General features: G+C 37.3%; 1 protein-coding gene across 1 annotated transcript in view; it reads right to left on the minus strand.

Moving 5' to 3' along the window:
- The window catches only part of EPHA6 (EPH receptor A6), a 481,365-nt gene that overhangs the window by 72,247 nt on the left and 390,520 nt on the right, over positions 1-18,598 (minus strand). The window contains 1 exon segment of the mRNA XM_065645252.1: positions 9,063-9,185. Coding sequence (XP_065501324.1) covers positions 9,063-9,185 — 123 coding nt within the window.

Here is an 18,598-nt window from a genome sequence, read left to right on the forward strand (position 1 = left end):
TAAGTTACTGTTTATTATTTGGCAAATTAGGGCCATATAGCTGTCACTACTAGCTGAAGAGGATTTACTGTATCAACACAATCTGAAAACATTGTTCTCTGAGCTGTTTATCTGTAATTTTATATTGAAAACTTTTATACTCACTACCTGGTAACCCACTGGAAAGAATTTATGCCCTTTGGTATGACTTGGAAGCCAGGAAAAGTCCGTTTGTATACTTCTAAAATACCTTCTCAAATCCTCTGGCCTAACCCTCCTGCAACAACGAGTACTGGGAACAGTTCTCCTCTTTTTCATATAACAAAGGGACAATGTGCTTTTGACAACAGAAGTTTTAACAGTCTCTGGCATGCTGCTTCTGCAATTCCTAATCCGCATCAATCCTCCAGTGTGCCTACAAAAGATACGCTGGAAGGTTCTGAGAAAAGTGGAACTGTAACAAGAACACAGTTGCACCATTTCCGTTACTTGTTTACTTATTTTTGTCTTTCCGTAAGAGAAGCAAATGTAGAGCAGTAGAGGATTGGGTAGGTAGACACTAAAATTATACCATGGAAATAAAATAACTGGCCCCAATTTTGATATTTTCTGCTTTTATACTTTCCAGTCATATATCTTAAAAAAAATTTGCATTTCTTCAAGTTTCCATGTGTTGGGTTGGTTATCTGTATTATGTCTTTCTACATATTTATTAGCAGTACAAATACAATATGGATGAGGAAAGTTCTGTTTATTCCTGCTGCTTATGTTTACATGAATATTATAAGCAGAAATAAAAAAGCAACACCTTCACCATTAGGGTGAGATGGCTCAATAGAATTCAGATGTACACATGGAGGGGAACAAGAGCAGGTACACTCGTAGATTAGCTCTGAAAGCTGCTATATGAACTATTGCAAATACATCTAATGCATCTAATTTGAGAGCCTTATACTATTTTTCAAATACTAATCTATAAACAGATAAATCCATGGTATGTATGGTGAAAAGAGAAGCTGAGGCATCACAAAACCCAAGTCTTTAGCCTGCAAGAAATATCTGTGGGAACCACCATATCTGCAGAAACTGTGCACAAAGAGGCTTTGAATTATCTTCATGGTTCCCTGATCTTGAGAGGGCAGTGTGCCTGCCTGGGCCCTTAGGATAAACTGATGTACCTTAAAAAATAATTTGAATTATAGCGGTTGTCCAAGAACTTCCACAGTTCATTACAACAGCTGTTTGCATCAGAATCTTGGTCATGTACCCTGGAAGCATTCTATTATCTCCATGCCTTGTAAGGGCCACCTTATACTGATGTGAAAGAGGTTTTAAGAGATGATAAAATCACAAGTCAGAACAACGAACACAGCTCAAGGATTGCATTTTTGACCAGATCCCATTTTAAACCAAGAAATCCCAGCGGTAAAGGTAGTCTTAGTGTACAACTAGGAGAGAGAATGTAGATTAGTTTCTTTGCAAGAATAAGCAATTTGTTAATGACCAGCCACAAAAAAAAAAATTGGCTGCTCAGTTTTAATTTAATTATGTTTGGGGGTGTGGGGGAAATGAGTTTTCATAGAACTGATTCTGGCACGAGATTTATATTGCTTGAAATTTGACTTAGAGCCCTAAAAATTCTAGCATTTTCACTTTAGCAGTGAATCAAAGAACAAATAAAACTCCAAATCTTTAATAAATAACAGATTCTGTTCAGTTTAAGAGAGATACTTTTGCCCAGTTAGATTAACTAAAATAATTCACCTCACTTTTTTTTTTAATTACTGGATTTCAGCGTATTTCACTTAATCTAATGACATTTCACTCTTAAGTTTCTCGTAACAATTCCAGTGCTCATACCACTCTACATCCTCTTGTGTGAAGAGCAAGGGATGTTCCTTGGTTCAAAATTAGTCCACAGAGTCTGACTGCACCAAGGATCATTTGCCCTATTGACCCCACAGCATGTAAAGGAATTTAAGCAGAATTAAGTCTGTGTATCAGGGGCTTCTGCACTTCATCATACATAACAGGTACTTATGGAACATAAGAAACAAAGCTTATTTAATCTCTATTGTGAATTTTCCCATTATCATAGGTGTGGTATATTTAGAAGCTATAAGCTACAACAGAAATTAGAAAATGAGCAAAATAAAAAATTGCATATATAAGGTTACAGTAAAACATGGTTTTGTGCTATCATAAGTATAATGACACGGCTAAGGTATTATTTTAATCCTGTTCTGAAATGTCAGAGCGTTTTTTGATTATTCATTACTATTCCTGACTGTGTTCTTTATAACATTCTGACACGCCTTGCACTTTAGAATATCCTTTATGTTTTGTTTGTTTGTTTGTTTTTTTATTCATTTACGATTTGAGCACATGTGTTTTGTGCCTATGTCCCTTAGGTCTACATAAACTTTATACTTCTGAGATATACAAAACTGATGCTCTACCTCCTCTTTCACTGTTTATGAGTATCTTGCTGCTTTCTACACATGAAAAAAGCCTAATTTCTCATTTCAAGAAGGAATGGAGGCCACATATCAATACTCCTGAAGTTTCTGAAATCCACAAAGGAAGCTTCAGTTGTAACATATGTGAGTTTCTAAATAAAAAATTTAGAAAACAAAACATCAAGAGTCAGGGCTCCAACATATAAATGATGCACTGGATCTAACATTGTGACATCTTTGTAATCTTACGGTATTTTTTTATTTCTCTTCGAGGTTTTGTACCTTCAGGACATGAAGGCACACACAGTCAAGCTTCTCCCTTCAGCTCTGATTTTGATAATGAACAAAAAACAAGAATTACAATGAAGATTGGTCAAGCAGCAAATTTTAAATGCACGGGTTTTTAGACAAGCATATACATATTGAAGAAATAAGAAAAATAGAGAAACTCATTCTCATATGAAGAAGAAAACCAAAAAGCATTCATCTCCCATAACTTAACTCCTGTAGCAATATCTGGATTTTTTCTAAGAAAGAAAATAGGCGTTTCAAGGGAAGGAGTCAAATGTTCATAACTCTGTGTCACAAACAGGTCATATGAGTCAGTCCAGAATTATCTAGTCTTCACCAACCGTATAAGGCACCTGAACAGGCTTGTTTAATACCAGTGTGTAAAACCCAGAGTTAGGCAGATTATTTCTGATACATGGTATTTGGGCCTGGGAATGGTACTTCAGCAAGTTGAATTTGCTAAAGGTACACTGGCTTCCCACCTAAAATAGACCAAAGAAACCTAAACATTATTCAAGTTAACTATTCCTTCCATCTGCCACCTCACAAAAAGTCAAACAATTCTGAATCTGTTTTCACATCCAATGCTTTATTGCTAGGCCAAAAGGGAGTTCAGATTTCTTTTTTTCCCTTTGAGTTTGAGACAAAGAATAACTGTGCGTAGCTTATTTACAAATACATTTCTGTGTGTATCCATCAGGCTCCTCCAGCTCTCCTTTTCCTATCTTTCTGCTCCTGTTACTAATGAACAACAACTTGCTTCAATTCACATGCTTGTTACAATAAATCACCACATCTTCTGTAGTCAGATTTTTTAAAAAATATGCAATAGTAGTGTATATTATGTAAAAATGAGCACATATGCAAATAAACTTTCCTGAACTTCTAGGGCTAAAATGTTTGGAATTGTTTATGATGACTATCTGAGCATGAAATGAGCTATTTAGCAAGGTTAGAGAATGAAGACCTCCTTTTATCACATCCTACACTCAGAGCTTAATGCCAGTTCTACAGTTCAAGCTACACCTTAATGGACCAGCATAAAAAGAAGAGTTTCTCTCACTATTCATGTTACTTACTGCTCAACCATATTTTGGCTCTGTAGTACTTCCTACCTGCCTAACATTAAAGTCCGTATACATTTGAATGTCTGTCCTCAGACAATACATGCCCTTATATATTAGTTGCAGGGTTTACAGGCTAGACATACCAGTGAAATAGCACCGAGGCTGGAAAGAATAAACTGGAAGAGCCATTTGGCTCAGATATCCTAGAAAATACATATGCAATAAAAGAATCCATTTGTTAGTCACTGAGAAAGGATTAGCAATTTTCATTGAACAAAAAATACAGCAGTTTAGGTGCTGGAACCCAGAATAGGGAAAAATGCATTAACTGAAAAAAACCCAGAAGTTACTTTTCTCATTACTGGAGTACCATAAATATAGCTGAGTTTCATGATGAAGAATTGCTCCTAGATGGTTCTTGTTGAGTAATTTTGTTCAATAAGGGCCTGTCAATACAATTTGCTTTCAATTGTCAGTTTATACAGTATCAAGAATAATGGGCTCACTCAGGTGCACTTGGAAATTGTAATAAAATATTAATTTTGGGGAAATGAAAACCGATAATCATCTGGTTTAGTATTCTACAGATAGGTCTGAGTTTTTTGAGGAGCTCTCTGTAATAAATGTGAACATTACAACGTATATTAGATAAACAGTCATAGACAACCGGGCAGTAAAACACTGAAAAGGGGGGATCCTCGGTATAATGTACTTTATGTGGAGGAGGAGTTCTGACATTATCTAGTCCAAGACAGCAGTGAGTACTGTCCTGTATCACTTCTAAGTTTCTGGAAATAAGTGCATCCTGTTTTCTTGCATATAATCTATTTTTTGAGGTTCACGGGGTGGATTGTTTTATCAAGCCCATTTTCTTTGCTTCCATTTCCCTAAAATGTAAAAGAGATGGATAATTAACCCTTGCAAAATAAGTGGTAGGAAATAACTGATGCTTATATTTAATTAAAAATGTCACATCAAGATACTTTCACAGAAGCTTCAGAGAGGTGCTATGTCAATGAAATAGGGGGCAATGATCCAGCTGCTGACTACATGTGGAGATCAGAGGACTCACAATCAAATCACAACACTGATGTTCATAGATGGGTGTGTACGGAAAGAATCATTTTGATGTTTTTCCCCCCTCTCCTGCTAATGTAGTTTGAATGCTGAACAGGATGAAGGGGATCTGGGAGGTTTGCTTAACAGGAGCTTTTCCATAGTTTCTCATAACCTGACACACATCTCTAGTTGTTCTTGTCAACAGAAAAACTCAGGATAGGAGTTTAGCTTGAAAGAAACAGTAGGAAACGTATTTTCTTCCCCTCCCTTCCTTTCCAACTCAGCAAGCTTAGCAATCTGTCTGACACTCTTCAAAGACAGAAGCATACCACAGATCTTCACTTCTGCAGGCAATACGAGTATGCATTTACGTAACAAACCCTTCACAGATGACTGAAAGACAGCAAGAATAGTAAACTAAGAATTACCCCAAAATGGAGAAACAAACACTGTACTTAGTTTGGAAGAGCTGGAATTCGAAGAAATAGATGCAGCCCTGGCAATTTAGATATTTGGGGTTTTTTTTGACAACATGCATGTATACGCGTATGTATATGTGTACGTGTAAATACAAAGGAAGGAGTAAGCTTCCACAGCTCATGCCAGTGTAGTATGATAAGGAGTGTGAACTGTTAAGTGGTTCAAGAATTCTATGTAAGATATACAAGAATATCACTTGAGAAAAAGTACTTATTGCTTACGTGAATCCACCTGTCATTATAGATCTACATCAACCAAGTTGTGAATTTGTCCTGCTAACAGGCGGGATACCTAGAAACTAAGTCATTTGTAACATAAATGATAGCTAAATAAAATGGAGGCTTTTGTCTGAAAATGGGCTTGTTTTTGCAGAAGTCTAGGATAGGTCTTTGAAGGCTTGCTGAAAGCTTTGCTTCTAGTGAAATGGCTGTATGGCAGTGACAGACTTCTGATGTAACTATCATACAAGCACTATCGCATTAGCATAGTTATGTCTAGGCTTAAAAAACCACCCACATTTGAGGCAATCTATTTATGCAGAAAGATGTAACGCCCCATGCTAGCAGCATAAATTAATTTTTAGGTTAGCTAGATGAGGATACCTTTTACATAAGTGAACCTCAGCACAGTGGAAGAGCAGACATCAAATTACACAAAACTGAACATCAGCTGTCAGTGCAACCGTAATACTCTCGCCCAACTATTGAGTGAGAGGTAGAAAGGGAAAAAAGGAAACCAACAGCTACATTGCCCTGCCAAGCTGTTTTCCAGATACTTATTTATGGTGGGTTTTCCAGTTTAGTTCTGTGTTTCACTTAAAACATCTGTGGGGAATTTTGTAGAAAAAAGATGCAAATGCATTTTGTGTTTAGTAAGGGATAAATTTTCTGACTGTTTTGAAGTAAATCTGCCACTTAGCTTGGAGTTAAAGGTTTTCGTAAATAAAAAACATCTCATTATCTTTCTTCCTAATGACCCCAATCGCAGAATAATGAGGGCATTTTAAGCCTTCCACACAGTTAAATTCACTGAAATCTTACACATAAGCTATATGTGAAGCAATTAGGTTACAACTCAGCAAAGTTATTAAATATTAAGTACTTCTGTTAGGCTAATGAAAGCTACTGACCCGTATGAGCCCAGCATCTCAGATAAGGGAGGTGGGGTCGCTGTGCTGTCGAAGGCAGCACTGGATTGTGCTTTCCCCGGTACCCCCACACGAACAGCCACCCTCGCACTGCTCACGACAGAGGGAAAGTCTCGAGGGCAGCATCAGTTGGTTTCGCCCATCTGCTGCCATCCTAGCAGCCAGAGGCTGCCACGATAACACAGATATCACTGCTTAAATATTATACCTTCTTGGAGCACTGTTGCCCTGGGTGTCTTGGTTCCTTGGTAAAGCAATACTCAGAAAAAAAGGTCAGGTGTTTAGTGCAGTGTTTTTTGACACAAAGGAAAAACGGGTGCGTCCCTTCCCTGTGCTAAAGTGATTAAGGATTCAAGGATAAACCTATATTTTCCACTGAATCATGCACAGTAAAAGATTCAGTTCTGAGTCTCTCACATCCCAGATCAGTACTCTCTTCAACAGATTTTTTTTTTTTTTGGCAAAAAATGTAGTACATGTATGGGGTTTTTGTGTTTCATGTGTACAGTAAAGCTGGCTTTAGGTTTTATCATTAAATGGAATGGCACCCTCTGGTCATCTCTGTAAGAAAGAGGCAATTCAGAATTAAGATTTTGCTTCATGTAAATACAAATATGACAAAGTAAAAAAGGAAGAGTTAAATAGCAGCACTACAGATAAGAGTGTTGGCGTACATTTGTTAACAGCAATTTCTGACTTGTCACTTGACACATCTCGTCAGTTGCATTTATTACAGTTCTTCACTGACTTTAAACTACCTGACAATCCTCACTTTCCAGAAGATGTGCATTCTCTCCCTTTATGTGGGGTTGCTGCTTGGCTCATTTTTTGTTGTTGTTGTTGACATGATCAAACAATAACATTTATTTCCATTACCTTACTAAGGTATATGTTGCACATCATGTAGCTGCATTTCCATTTTTTCTCTGTTTTGAATATTTCATCAGATTGAATCATAATCCTTAGCAAAAACCATTTAGTAACAAGAAATTATGAACCAGTTTTATTAAACAAATCACATTTAAGAGTTATGATTTAAGTAAAAAAAGGTGATTAAAAGCTTTACAACCACTTGGAAAACAACAGTCCCGAGTACCTTATAAAATAAACTTTTAAGTAGGCATGTAGGTCAGAAGCCAGTTCATGAGTGCAGTTAAGCCATTAAGTAATCTAATAGAATCAATGCTATACATAGCACTATGTTGAAAACAGAGAATTTTATGGGGTCTGGAGTATTTCTACTTCCACAGTTGTTTGGTTACAGATACCATCCCAAGGAGAAGAGAAAAAAAAAAGGAAAGTATTTTACAAACTGTTGACAATAAACACCCAGACAATCATAAGAAAAGACATCAAAGTTGCTGAGAAGCTTCTGTTGAAAGAAAGAAAGTAAACAAAGAAATAAAAGCACTTAAAAAAAAAATCATCTTGTATTAATGAACCCTACCATTATTGCAATAGATAAAATGGAGCATAGAGAAGCAGAACAGTTTCTTTTGTATAGCAAATCAATAACATTATGTAATTTTTCCGTTTTGTCCCTACTTTTACCATAAGACATTTTTCTTCTTTAAGAAAAGCTGGAAGTAACATTACAGGTGAGATGGCCTGAAAGGATACAAGTGTGACATTAGCCCATGTACGGATTAATTTTACACAGAAATATGTAGTGTGGAAAGGAACAGAACTGAACTTTGATTCAGTTTTAACTACAATTAAGATACATGTACTTATTCTTAATTTATTAGTGTTGATGGAAGATGGTATTTAATGGCTCCAGAAGAGAATGGACAACACATACAGCCTTTCTGTGAAAAGATGCCTCTAACCTGTCCTGCTTCCCCGTTTCAGCCCAGTTATCTGACAGCAGCCCATCCACCCAGCATGGGGGTCTCATTCTCAGCCTACGCTCAACCTCGCGCCAACCTCTGGGGTCCCTCGTGCCATCACGCAGCTGTGGCTCTGCTGGGGACCTCGCCAGAGGCAGTGCGGAATACTGCGCTGGCAGCACAGGCAATGGGGTTTTCTCACTCATTTTAAGACAATCATACTAGTTCAAATTGTGATAAGAGTTATTAAAAAAAGTTAAGGCAGTTTTCACATGACACAAGTTGCAACTGCAGAAGCATATAAAGGATTCGAACACTATATCAGTACATAATTAAATTTTGCCTTTCCAAATTTGTTTTGCTTCCATGTTTTAGCAAGGGAATTTTTAGGGAAGAGTCGTAGAGTCACATAAAATCTGGGATTTTATGTAGACATTTTTAAAGTTGTGACACCCTGATGCACATGGGCATGCTTCATGAGGTGCATGATCAGAGGATACCAAGCCTTCTCTTTCTATATATTGGCTGACCACTTAACTACAGATCAGTTTCCCTCACAGTTTCTCCTATGCATTAACTCAGGAAAAGTAATTTATCTTTTCCATTTCCTTTCAGTTCAGCTTTTTATTGGAAGGGGCATCTAATCTCCCTGTCTGACCAACACCAATTTTCTTTTCCCTAAGATGTGTGGAGAGATGGGGCAAAGGGTGAAGGGAAAAATCGATGCTGGGGAATAGGGTGGAATACCTACCAGAGGAAATGCTGGGGGGTAAAGATCCACCCCCTGACACTGGATGTGAGGCCAGGATGCTATTTAAAAATCCCGCCCTCAGGAATCTCGAAAGAGACTTCACCCCAATGGTCGGAAAGGATCCTTTCAAAGAGATAAAAATTATCATTAATCAAATGACTTGTTCTTTGGCTGATAAAAGAAGTTGGCTGTTTAAAGAAAGAGTAACCAAACCTGTGAAAAGTTAACCGTGGTTTCACTGGAACAGATATTATAAAAAGTAGATAAAAGTTTATATTTGTGTGGTTTTGGTTTTTTTTTTTAACCAGGTCATATAATACACAGCTTTAACCAGAAAGAGCTTGTTCTCCACACACTTTGCAAATGGAGAATTCCAGCACTTCTAGGGTGAATGGAAAAATTTGAGATTTTAAAGGCAAAATGCACCTATTGGATATTCATAATGCATTCCAGATGACTCTACTATACACGCATTTTACAGTTTTGTACACAAATCAAAGAGAGACTGGTAGAGGTGAAGCTATACCAGCAAATCTGTGTTTTATACCAGTATCTTAAAGCCACCTGACAAAAGTCATGTCAAGCAAGGGGAGAAGGGGAACCAGAATTTGCAGCTACATTACTGGCTTCTGTGTCAGGGCAGTCAGAGCTTCTATCACGTCTCCCATCATCTGCCAATATAATGATGCAGGCAAAAGCCAGGAGTATAGACACGGCGCCTTTCTGCTTTGCTCTCACCAGAAGCTTTACACATTTTATGCTTTCAATAGAATAAACTCTATTGCCTAAATGTACAGCTTTATTTCTGGAAATAGAGATTATCTCATCCACCCCTTTTAAAATAAGTACTTGTGACATGTCCAGTGTAGTGACGATAAATAAGGACTCTCTATCATTTGATCCACTGTTTCAGCTTTCAGCATATGTACAGAGATCTAGAGGCATCATTTCAGCTAGCTCATGTTAGTGTTCAATGAATGCCAGCATCAAAGACTGATATGAAATGAGAGCTCTACACATCTGGCTTAAAAGCACAGAGTCAAGATTCTCCCACCTTGCAATAAATTTAAATCGACAACCAGAATAATTTTTGTATTTTTGCAAGTATAATCAAGCAAGCATCCTTCCAAAAATTTAGGCAATGGTAAGTTTGTTTTCATCATCTTACAGGTATTTAATATATGCTCTTTTAAGAGATGTAAACCATCTTAATATTTATATATAATGAGAAAAAAATACCCCTCTTAAAATTTATGCAACAGTTGGTATTTTTTTTAACTAATAAAAATGTAGTGAGGAAAATTTAGCCTCAAAACACACATACATATTTGCTGAACTTAATGTAGCATAAGAGAGCTTTGGATTTTTATCTTGTATTTTTCAAGAGTACTACTGTTTCTCCTCTATACACTTGCCCTTTAAATTTGTTATTAGACTTGCTGCAGTTTGTGGAAAAATAATTCATTTAATTAGTGTTGTGGATGCAGCAGTTTTATAACTGATGGCTAAAGATAAGGCATAAAAGTTTTCCCTCTGGCCACTCCAGTAAAGCATTTGGCATTCCTGTAAAAGTGTTTCCAAATTCCACAGCTTTAATTTTAAAATATTTTCAGAAGTGATCATGGATAGAGAGTCCAGAATGCAATACAGAGAAATTAAATTTTAAAATGGAAATTTGTCCCATTAAGTCCAAGATGTTTGGTACGAAACAGCATCTTAAAACATGAAGGCTAAATAATGAACAGATGAAGACTTCTCAAATAAAACTTTGCTTCTCTGTTTCAAAATACGAATTATACCAACCATAAAGTAGGCCCGCTATGAGTCACATGCCATATGTGCAGACCTTCACAAAAGCCAAACAGCTTGAGCTTCACCATTGACATTTTCCTACATTTAAATGGTGTTAAACTGCAAATAACTCATTTCCTTGTAGTCTTACAATAAGTTTGTTATAGAAAATAATGAAGACAAAACCAAACTTGTTTCACTTATTGTACATATTCAGAAATAAAAACAAGGAGCAGCAAATTTTGGAGAAATACAGCCTGTGAATAGTAAGAAGAGATCTAGAGGGCTGAAATTATTAAGGCTTTATAAGCAGCAAATTACTAAAAGAATACATATATTTTTTTTTCTCACACACTTAAAACATAGGATTCAGTTGCTTAAGCATAAATGCTTTGTGTCATTTGAGATGCTCTAGAAAATCTGAGACATTCACATTCGAGTGGCAGACATGACAAGTTCTGCAGATTTGCACTCTTCGAAAGTGACAGCAAGAGGCAAAGCAGTAGTTAGGTATCTAAGTGTAGGCACCTAGTGTCATTTAGGCAACTGAATCCCATCCAAATAGTCTACTGTCACCTCAAAAACGTCTTTCATTAAGTAGAATACAGTATTACAAGAACGAGACCACATTTAATCTCTTCTAGAAGCCCACAAACAGTTTCTGAAAAGGATAAGGGTGATAACATTCAGCCCCCATCAGTAACCATCAACATAAAAATGCAGACAAAGGAGACGTTGAAAGTTCATTCATCCTAAAACATGCATGATCCTAAATTAAAATACAGCATATGCCCCAGAATGAACAAATAGGTGTTTTTGGTATTATCACCTGAACAATGTGAATAGAGTATGAGAATCTGTTACATGCCAATATATGTGGAAGTTGATTATTGTTGCAGGTAGCTGAGAAAGAAAATGATTCTCATAACTCCCATCAATCACCACCAGAAGGACAGAAGTTTGATAAGAACTTTGGGCATTTACAGTTAATTTAGAAGCTTTACTCAAATTTTTACTTGTTTGCATAAACATTCATGAAATATTTGAAAGAAAATCTGCAACAAAAAATTGTATTCAAGACAGAAAGGGAGAAAGCTCTCTGCTAACACAACAAAGAAGAAAGGAGGTGGGAGCATGGTATTAAAGAGAAAAATCTGCTTCTCAGAAATATTGTAAAATTCTGTGTGGAAATCAATGAAGAAGAATTACATTTCCTTCTAACTAAACTTTTTTTTTAATTGGACAATGAAGATGTGTTCTTTCCTCCCTTTTTTTTTTTTCCAAATTGAAAACATGCTTTGCTAAAAAAAAGTCCACAAAAATGTGCCTGCTGCATTTTATCCCTCTGCTTTACGCTCCAAATCGGAAAAGCAATATTCGTTTTTCAGAGGTCTATGCTAGCAAAGGAAATCTTAATGCTTAACTTAAACAATCTCTTTAAAGCAACCACACTGGACACTTTCAAGATGCTGGGATATTACTTCTTTAGTTGACAAACTTTCTCAAGAAATGCCATTCTTTCAGTGCACATCATACAGAGACTAGTGCTTTACACCCACGCTGTTGTTTTGTGCAAAAATTAACACTCATTATTTTTGCAGTGGGTGCAGTTACACCAATGGGAAGAGCTTTTGGTATAAGGTATTACTGGTTCTAAACTGGGAGAAGGACACATGAATATTAAGCCATGATTCCTCAGTGCCCTGAAATACAGCTGTTCTTTAACAGTTTACAGGCATGGTCTTATTGAGAAAAATAACCCACCTCTCCCTCCTCCATAGTTATGAGCTATGAAACTTATGCTACCTTAGCATGGGAAACTACATTAGTTACAGATATTAGTTGGAAAAGTGCATTAAAATAGTAAAAATATATGGCAATACTCTGAAAAGCTGGCAGCTCATGAAGTATACACCGTTTACTGAGTTCTGTGATACCGGCTTATAACTCAGCGTAAATTCTTCTGTTTCACAATTATTACAGCTAAGTGCTTGCGCTCAGAGGCAGCAGGGGAGGGCTGAATCAATTAGCCTGCCTTCCTTCTTCATCTGTTGTTCCAGAGGGAATATCGTACCACAAATGGTAGAATTTGATAGGGAAGACACTGGTACAGCATCCTAAACTGGTGCGGTTTTAGTGGCATATTATCACACAGAGCAGAAAGGCAAGAGTAGATAGCTGGGTAAAGGAAACACATCTGCTTAGTTCAGCTCTGGAGCACATACATTAATTCTCACGCATTTGTTAGCACTTGCATCACAGCAGCATGGCCAGTCAGAAGGAACAGCCATTTATTTCTTTCCACAACAAAGGCACACCCCGTGGCCCAGGGCTAGCAGCATCGGAACTGTGCTGAGGAGTCCTAGATCTACAAAGGAGAGAAAGTTCTGCCATGCAGCTCAATAAAAGTACTGGAGAGATGAAGGGATAGATGGATGAATGGATGCATGGATGGATGGAAGGATGGATGGATGGATGGACGGAAGGATGGATGGATGGATGGATGGGTGGATGGAGAGAATGGCACCAAACACACCGACTGCAACACTGTGGAACACAATGGACTAGAGTGAAACACAACTTCTGTTTGGATGTAGAGGGGTGGGGGAGCTATAGTGAGAAGCATGTAAAAGAAACTAAGTAACTTGCACTTTAAAACTCTGAGGGAGTGAGCAAGCTGAGAAACATTAACCAGCTGTTATCTTTGCTGCTGACACTTCATAGAAACTTCCACCAGAAGACCCTCAGGATTTTTCACAGAAATGGAACACAGTTTCATTCTGTCAATGACAGTACAAACCCACTCACATTCATCTGCTGACTTGAGCGCAAACATTCCCACCAGTTTTGTTCCCATACGCACTACAGTGCCAGCACAGCACCAGCCACCCTCAGGGACCCACATCCCACCCTTCGCTCCTCGCCAGCTGCTGGCTCTTTGCCCGACTACCATCAGCAGCACTTGAGATGATGCCATGGCAGCCTCTGGGCCCACAGGACTCACAGAGATGGGATCTGAAGCTGTTAAATTGTGCAGGTACGGGCAGGCAGGGCCGTGAGGTTGTTCTGTTTGTGCCAGGGTCTCTGAGTCATGCTGGGGGCAAAGTAAGCACTTTTTTTATTCACTATAGCGATTGTACTTGTGTGACCTTAGTGCAACTTGTGAGATTTGCTTTTAAAAGAGAGAACATTTCTAGAGTCTTTGCATTGTGTCTAATGACTTGGCTGAAGCAGGTTATCAGAAAGCCTACTGTAGATGCAGACTGCCCTTCAGCCCTGTTATTTGTTGTTGTTTCTTATTTATTACACTTTAAACTGATCCAATACTTTCTGCAGGTCAAATTCGCCATTTCAGGTGCTGTGTCTCTTTGGGCATCTAACAGCTCCAAAGTCAAAAGCAGCCCTTTGGCAGCTTAATTTAATAAACTGGAAGAGGTTCTAGAGAGGTCACAATTACTGTCAGTTATTTATTTTTATTAGTACCATCTCTTTATCAGTACCATCAAAAGAAGACTTAAATTTGTTATTCTTTTGCTATAGATTTTCTTTAGAATTTGGAAAAAAAAAAAAAAAGGCACAGTTAGTGTATTCAATGTTAAAAAAGTGGCTATTCATTTCTATATAGTCAGTTGTCTTGATGCTTTCCTTACAGGGATTGTAAAATATAGCTAAGAGAAATTTCTTAGGAACTCTACACATGAAGCTTTGGGGAAGTGAGGCAAAGGGCTATAATGAGCTTTTTTGTTCAGTTTGGCAGTAAGCAACTGAATGAATTCAGGATGTTTTCACTCCTAACTGCACCCTCACGAAGGCAGAACTGTAACATTTAGTAATGAAATACTAGAGAACAGAATGTAGAAAGAGTTTTCCTGTTTCTGAATAGGAGAATTACCCAATGCTATCACTCAATGTCTGGCAGAGGGATGGCTTCTGTTACGAGCACCTTCCATTCTAAAATAAAATCTGCTTTTTATTGTTACTAGTGTTTCCTCAGGGAAGCTAGAAGAAGGTTTAGAGCATTTTTTCCAAAATTATTTGTAATATATCCATTACAGAAAGCACTGAAAACTGGTTGACTTTTCTCTCACATGATTTTATTGATTTATCCTTCCTAGACCACCTGGAATTGCACATTACTTTATAATCTTTTATGGGGGAACATGTGGAAGGTTTTCATGATGAATAGCTTTATAAAACTTTGAAATTATGACGTCAGATTTTGTAGAGCATTCAATAAGCTTGACTTGGAATGGAAAAAAAAAGATCAGAAGCATGGCTAAGGTTTAACCCTGATGAATTTGTTGGATCATGTTTTCAGTACCTTTAGAAAGCATGGATCTATACAATTAATTTAAAGTGTTTTAAATGCACTAATCTGGAGATTAAGGATAGGCTTTTAATAAGTTATTTTAGAACTTTTTGACACACACAAGCAAAAATGATAGATTGTTATCCCTAAATTTTTACCCACATAAATTGTATGTCTTAAGATCACTAAATAGTGTTTTGCAATACATATCATAAAATATTAGAGCACAACAACAATTAACAAAAATTAGCGTGCTCACCCCTACTGAAATCACAGAATAACAGAATGCTTGAGATCATAAGGGACCTTTGGGGGTCATCCAGTCCAACCAAATCATGGGAGGATGTCCATTACTTTGCAAATAATACAGTGAAATCTTTTCAAGGCTAAATTCTGCTCTCGGATACCTAAGTTAGTAAAACCAAAACCTCTATGAAATGCATTTTGCTCTGCAGAGGGAAATTTGTACTCTAATGTTCAGCAATTTTTCAAAGAGTGCTCTAATTTCATTTCCCCACATTCCACTCGAGTAAATGACCTCATCTCAGAGCACTCACAAATAATTCTGTCACTTTCAAGAACTTGTAGGTCTTTAACTGCCTTTGTTTGAGCAACTTTTAAAGCAGCCTGAATTTTTAAACTGTTTTAAAATCTAGACCTTGGAATCTTAACTCAAAGGAGAAAGTACCATTAGAATATTTAAATGTCCTAAATATGCAGCCAATGTAAAACTCAGAATGTTCTTCATTTACTAAGTAGACTTTGACTAATTTAATTAGAAACAGTAATTTCCTGATGTGTCCCCAACATAAATGATATCATTTATGTTAGTAGATTTAGCAAGATACCAAGGTATATGAATAGAAGAAACAGGAAAACAAAATATAAACTACTGTTGGAGGGATGCAGCAACATTTCTATTACAAAACCAGGGTGCTCTTGCTAGTCCTTAAGATTAGAGATTAACTATACTGAGGGACCACTTCTGTCGTAGGATGTGGTGTGGGTATATAGCGCTGCCCAGACTACTAGAATAATTCAAAGCTCCTTTTGTCTGCCTCTGAGTAACTACCTCATTTCACTGGGTTTCAGCATCTCACTTCAAAAGATGACCCACATTTAACTTTAGTTCTGTGGCTTGAAAAAGGAGAAGGATCACAGGAACTTGTCTGCAACACCATGCATTAAAGCGTGACCAGTTCCTTCATTTTTTGGGCTGCTGTTACATAGCCACTGTTCGTGATTTCATCTAAGAATAAACTCTGCTGTGCATTTAAAACATGAATTCAGCTCATCTCAAATTATGAGTATTACTCATGAAAAGTAAATGGATTTTCTGAATATTTGTGAGCAATCAAAACACACTTTAGGAAGAGCTCTCCAAAAAATTGTCATGATTTAATTGCAAGGTGACAATAAACCATGGCAGATGCTCTCTGTTAACCCTTCACCCTCCCCACATAGCAAAGATGATAAGGAAAAGGAAGAGAGACTTGGACTTGCAAGTTGGAAAACATTTTAAAATGCTTTACTAATGCTACTAATAAATAGAGAAAATAATACAAAATATACAAAACCAATCTTGAATATCCCGGGGTAGCAGCTTTAGTTGGTGTGGCTCCAGCAGCTGCAGGGCAGGCACCTGGAAGTCCTGGGCAGGACTTCACAGCAAACCGGAACTGGATTCAGGGATGCAGGGTCTCAGGCCTTGGATCACAGGGAGAACAGGCAGGGTGCTCTTCAGATGCCGGCCGTGGTCGAAGAGAGCGAGACCCTCGTGGTCTCCCTCTTTTATAGGGTGTGTGATGTGTATGGGATGGAATATTCAGTTGGTCAGTTTGTGTCACCTGTTCTGTCTGCACCTCCTTGCAAATATACCCCTCTCAATTATGGGATATTATCAGAATTCTTAGTTGTTGTAGCAATAAATCTAAACATGAGCCTCTCCTGCATTCCATTGGCCACTCTTATCAGTTTTGGAGCGCCGTGTCCAAGAAAACATAGCTAAATTCAGAAAAGTGCAGTTACTTAGAAAGTACTTAGAAGAACTTAGCTGAATGGAAAAATCACTACAAGACAACTGGTCTTGTTTTTAACAAAACCAGGACAGAATCTGAACAAGCTGCATCACATATTTCTCCTGAATAGTCTTAAAAAAATGGAATATCAGACACTTAAAATTTCTCTTTTTGCTCTCTTAGGGAGGTTGTGTGCACTTGGAAATTTTTTTTTAGAAAAAAAGGCTCACTTTTTCCCCTGCTATTCTGCATAAGAAAGTTTCTCTCTCAGAAGAGACTGAAGAGTAACATCCTCCTGCACAACATCCCCAGCAGGACTGCTCTTTTTCAAAAGTCAGCTGCCATTATTCTCAGTAGGACGGCAATTGTATCTTGCCTATAGTTAGGTGATTATTCTGAGAAGTGCGTCAGTCTTCCAAAGTACTCAATGAGCCCAGATTCACAAATGGCTCTTAAAGAGAGCCATTAGATCACTGGAAACAATAGGATGCAGTAGCCTCTTACCAAAAAATGCTGTAACCAAAATATCTGTGGTGCAGATGTGCCCTAAGAGCAATAGAAAATATCACACATGTGGAGGACAACTCTAAGAAATCCATGGAGCAGGAGACTGCACCTTTGTTGATTACTCAGTTTTCAGTTACAAACAATGGCAAAAGTTACTAAAAATTCCTAAAGAGCTCTTTTTAAAAGCTTTGGATCAGAAATACCTATTAGAAAAACCAGAAGAGAGAGGAACACTAGAAATACTAGAAATCTGGAAGAAAGAAAAATATGTAGGGAGATATGTGTGCTTTGCAGAAAATAAAAGTGCAAGCAAAAGGTGGGGACGGAAGGACTGGTGGAAGATCTTAGCACAGAGGTTTGGAGTAGATTTGGATATATATTTACGTGCTTTGAATTGGCCTAGCTGTGACCAACAACTGTATATTCAACTTAATCAATCCACATGTTCTGGCTAGCTTGTAACTTGCTTTTTTCTTAAAATAAGAGCTTTAATAATTTCAGTAGAAATGCAAGGAAATACAAAATGAACATACTTTATGGTGTTTAGAAGAAATAAAGATTAGAAAGCCTAGAATAATTTTTAGTATTTTGTAATTCTAGGACTGTGAAATGGTTTTGAAGGGCCTTATCTGAGATTTTTAATGTTCAGCAACAAACTGCATTTAAAGTATTATGAATTACTGTAAAGATTTTTTAACTCTTATTAGTCATATTAATATTTAGATAAGAATGGGAATTTCCATTAAAAAAAATACTTAAGGTTTAACTGGCTATCTACAGTGAAGTACACTCATGTACTTCAGTGAACCTGAGCCTGTACCTGCAATGTGTATTATGAAACACATGAAGGAATCTTAATGTTAGCCCTCCTTCCTTTTCTGCTTTTGCCCGGAGGCCAGGGGAGACTTAGT

The sequence above is a fragment of the Caloenas nicobarica genome, chromosome 1 (genome assembly GCF_036013445.1).
Source record: "Caloenas nicobarica isolate bCalNic1 chromosome 1, bCalNic1.hap1, whole genome shotgun sequence".
Lineage (NCBI taxonomy): Eukaryota > Metazoa > Chordata > Aves > Columbiformes > Columbidae > Caloenas > Caloenas nicobarica.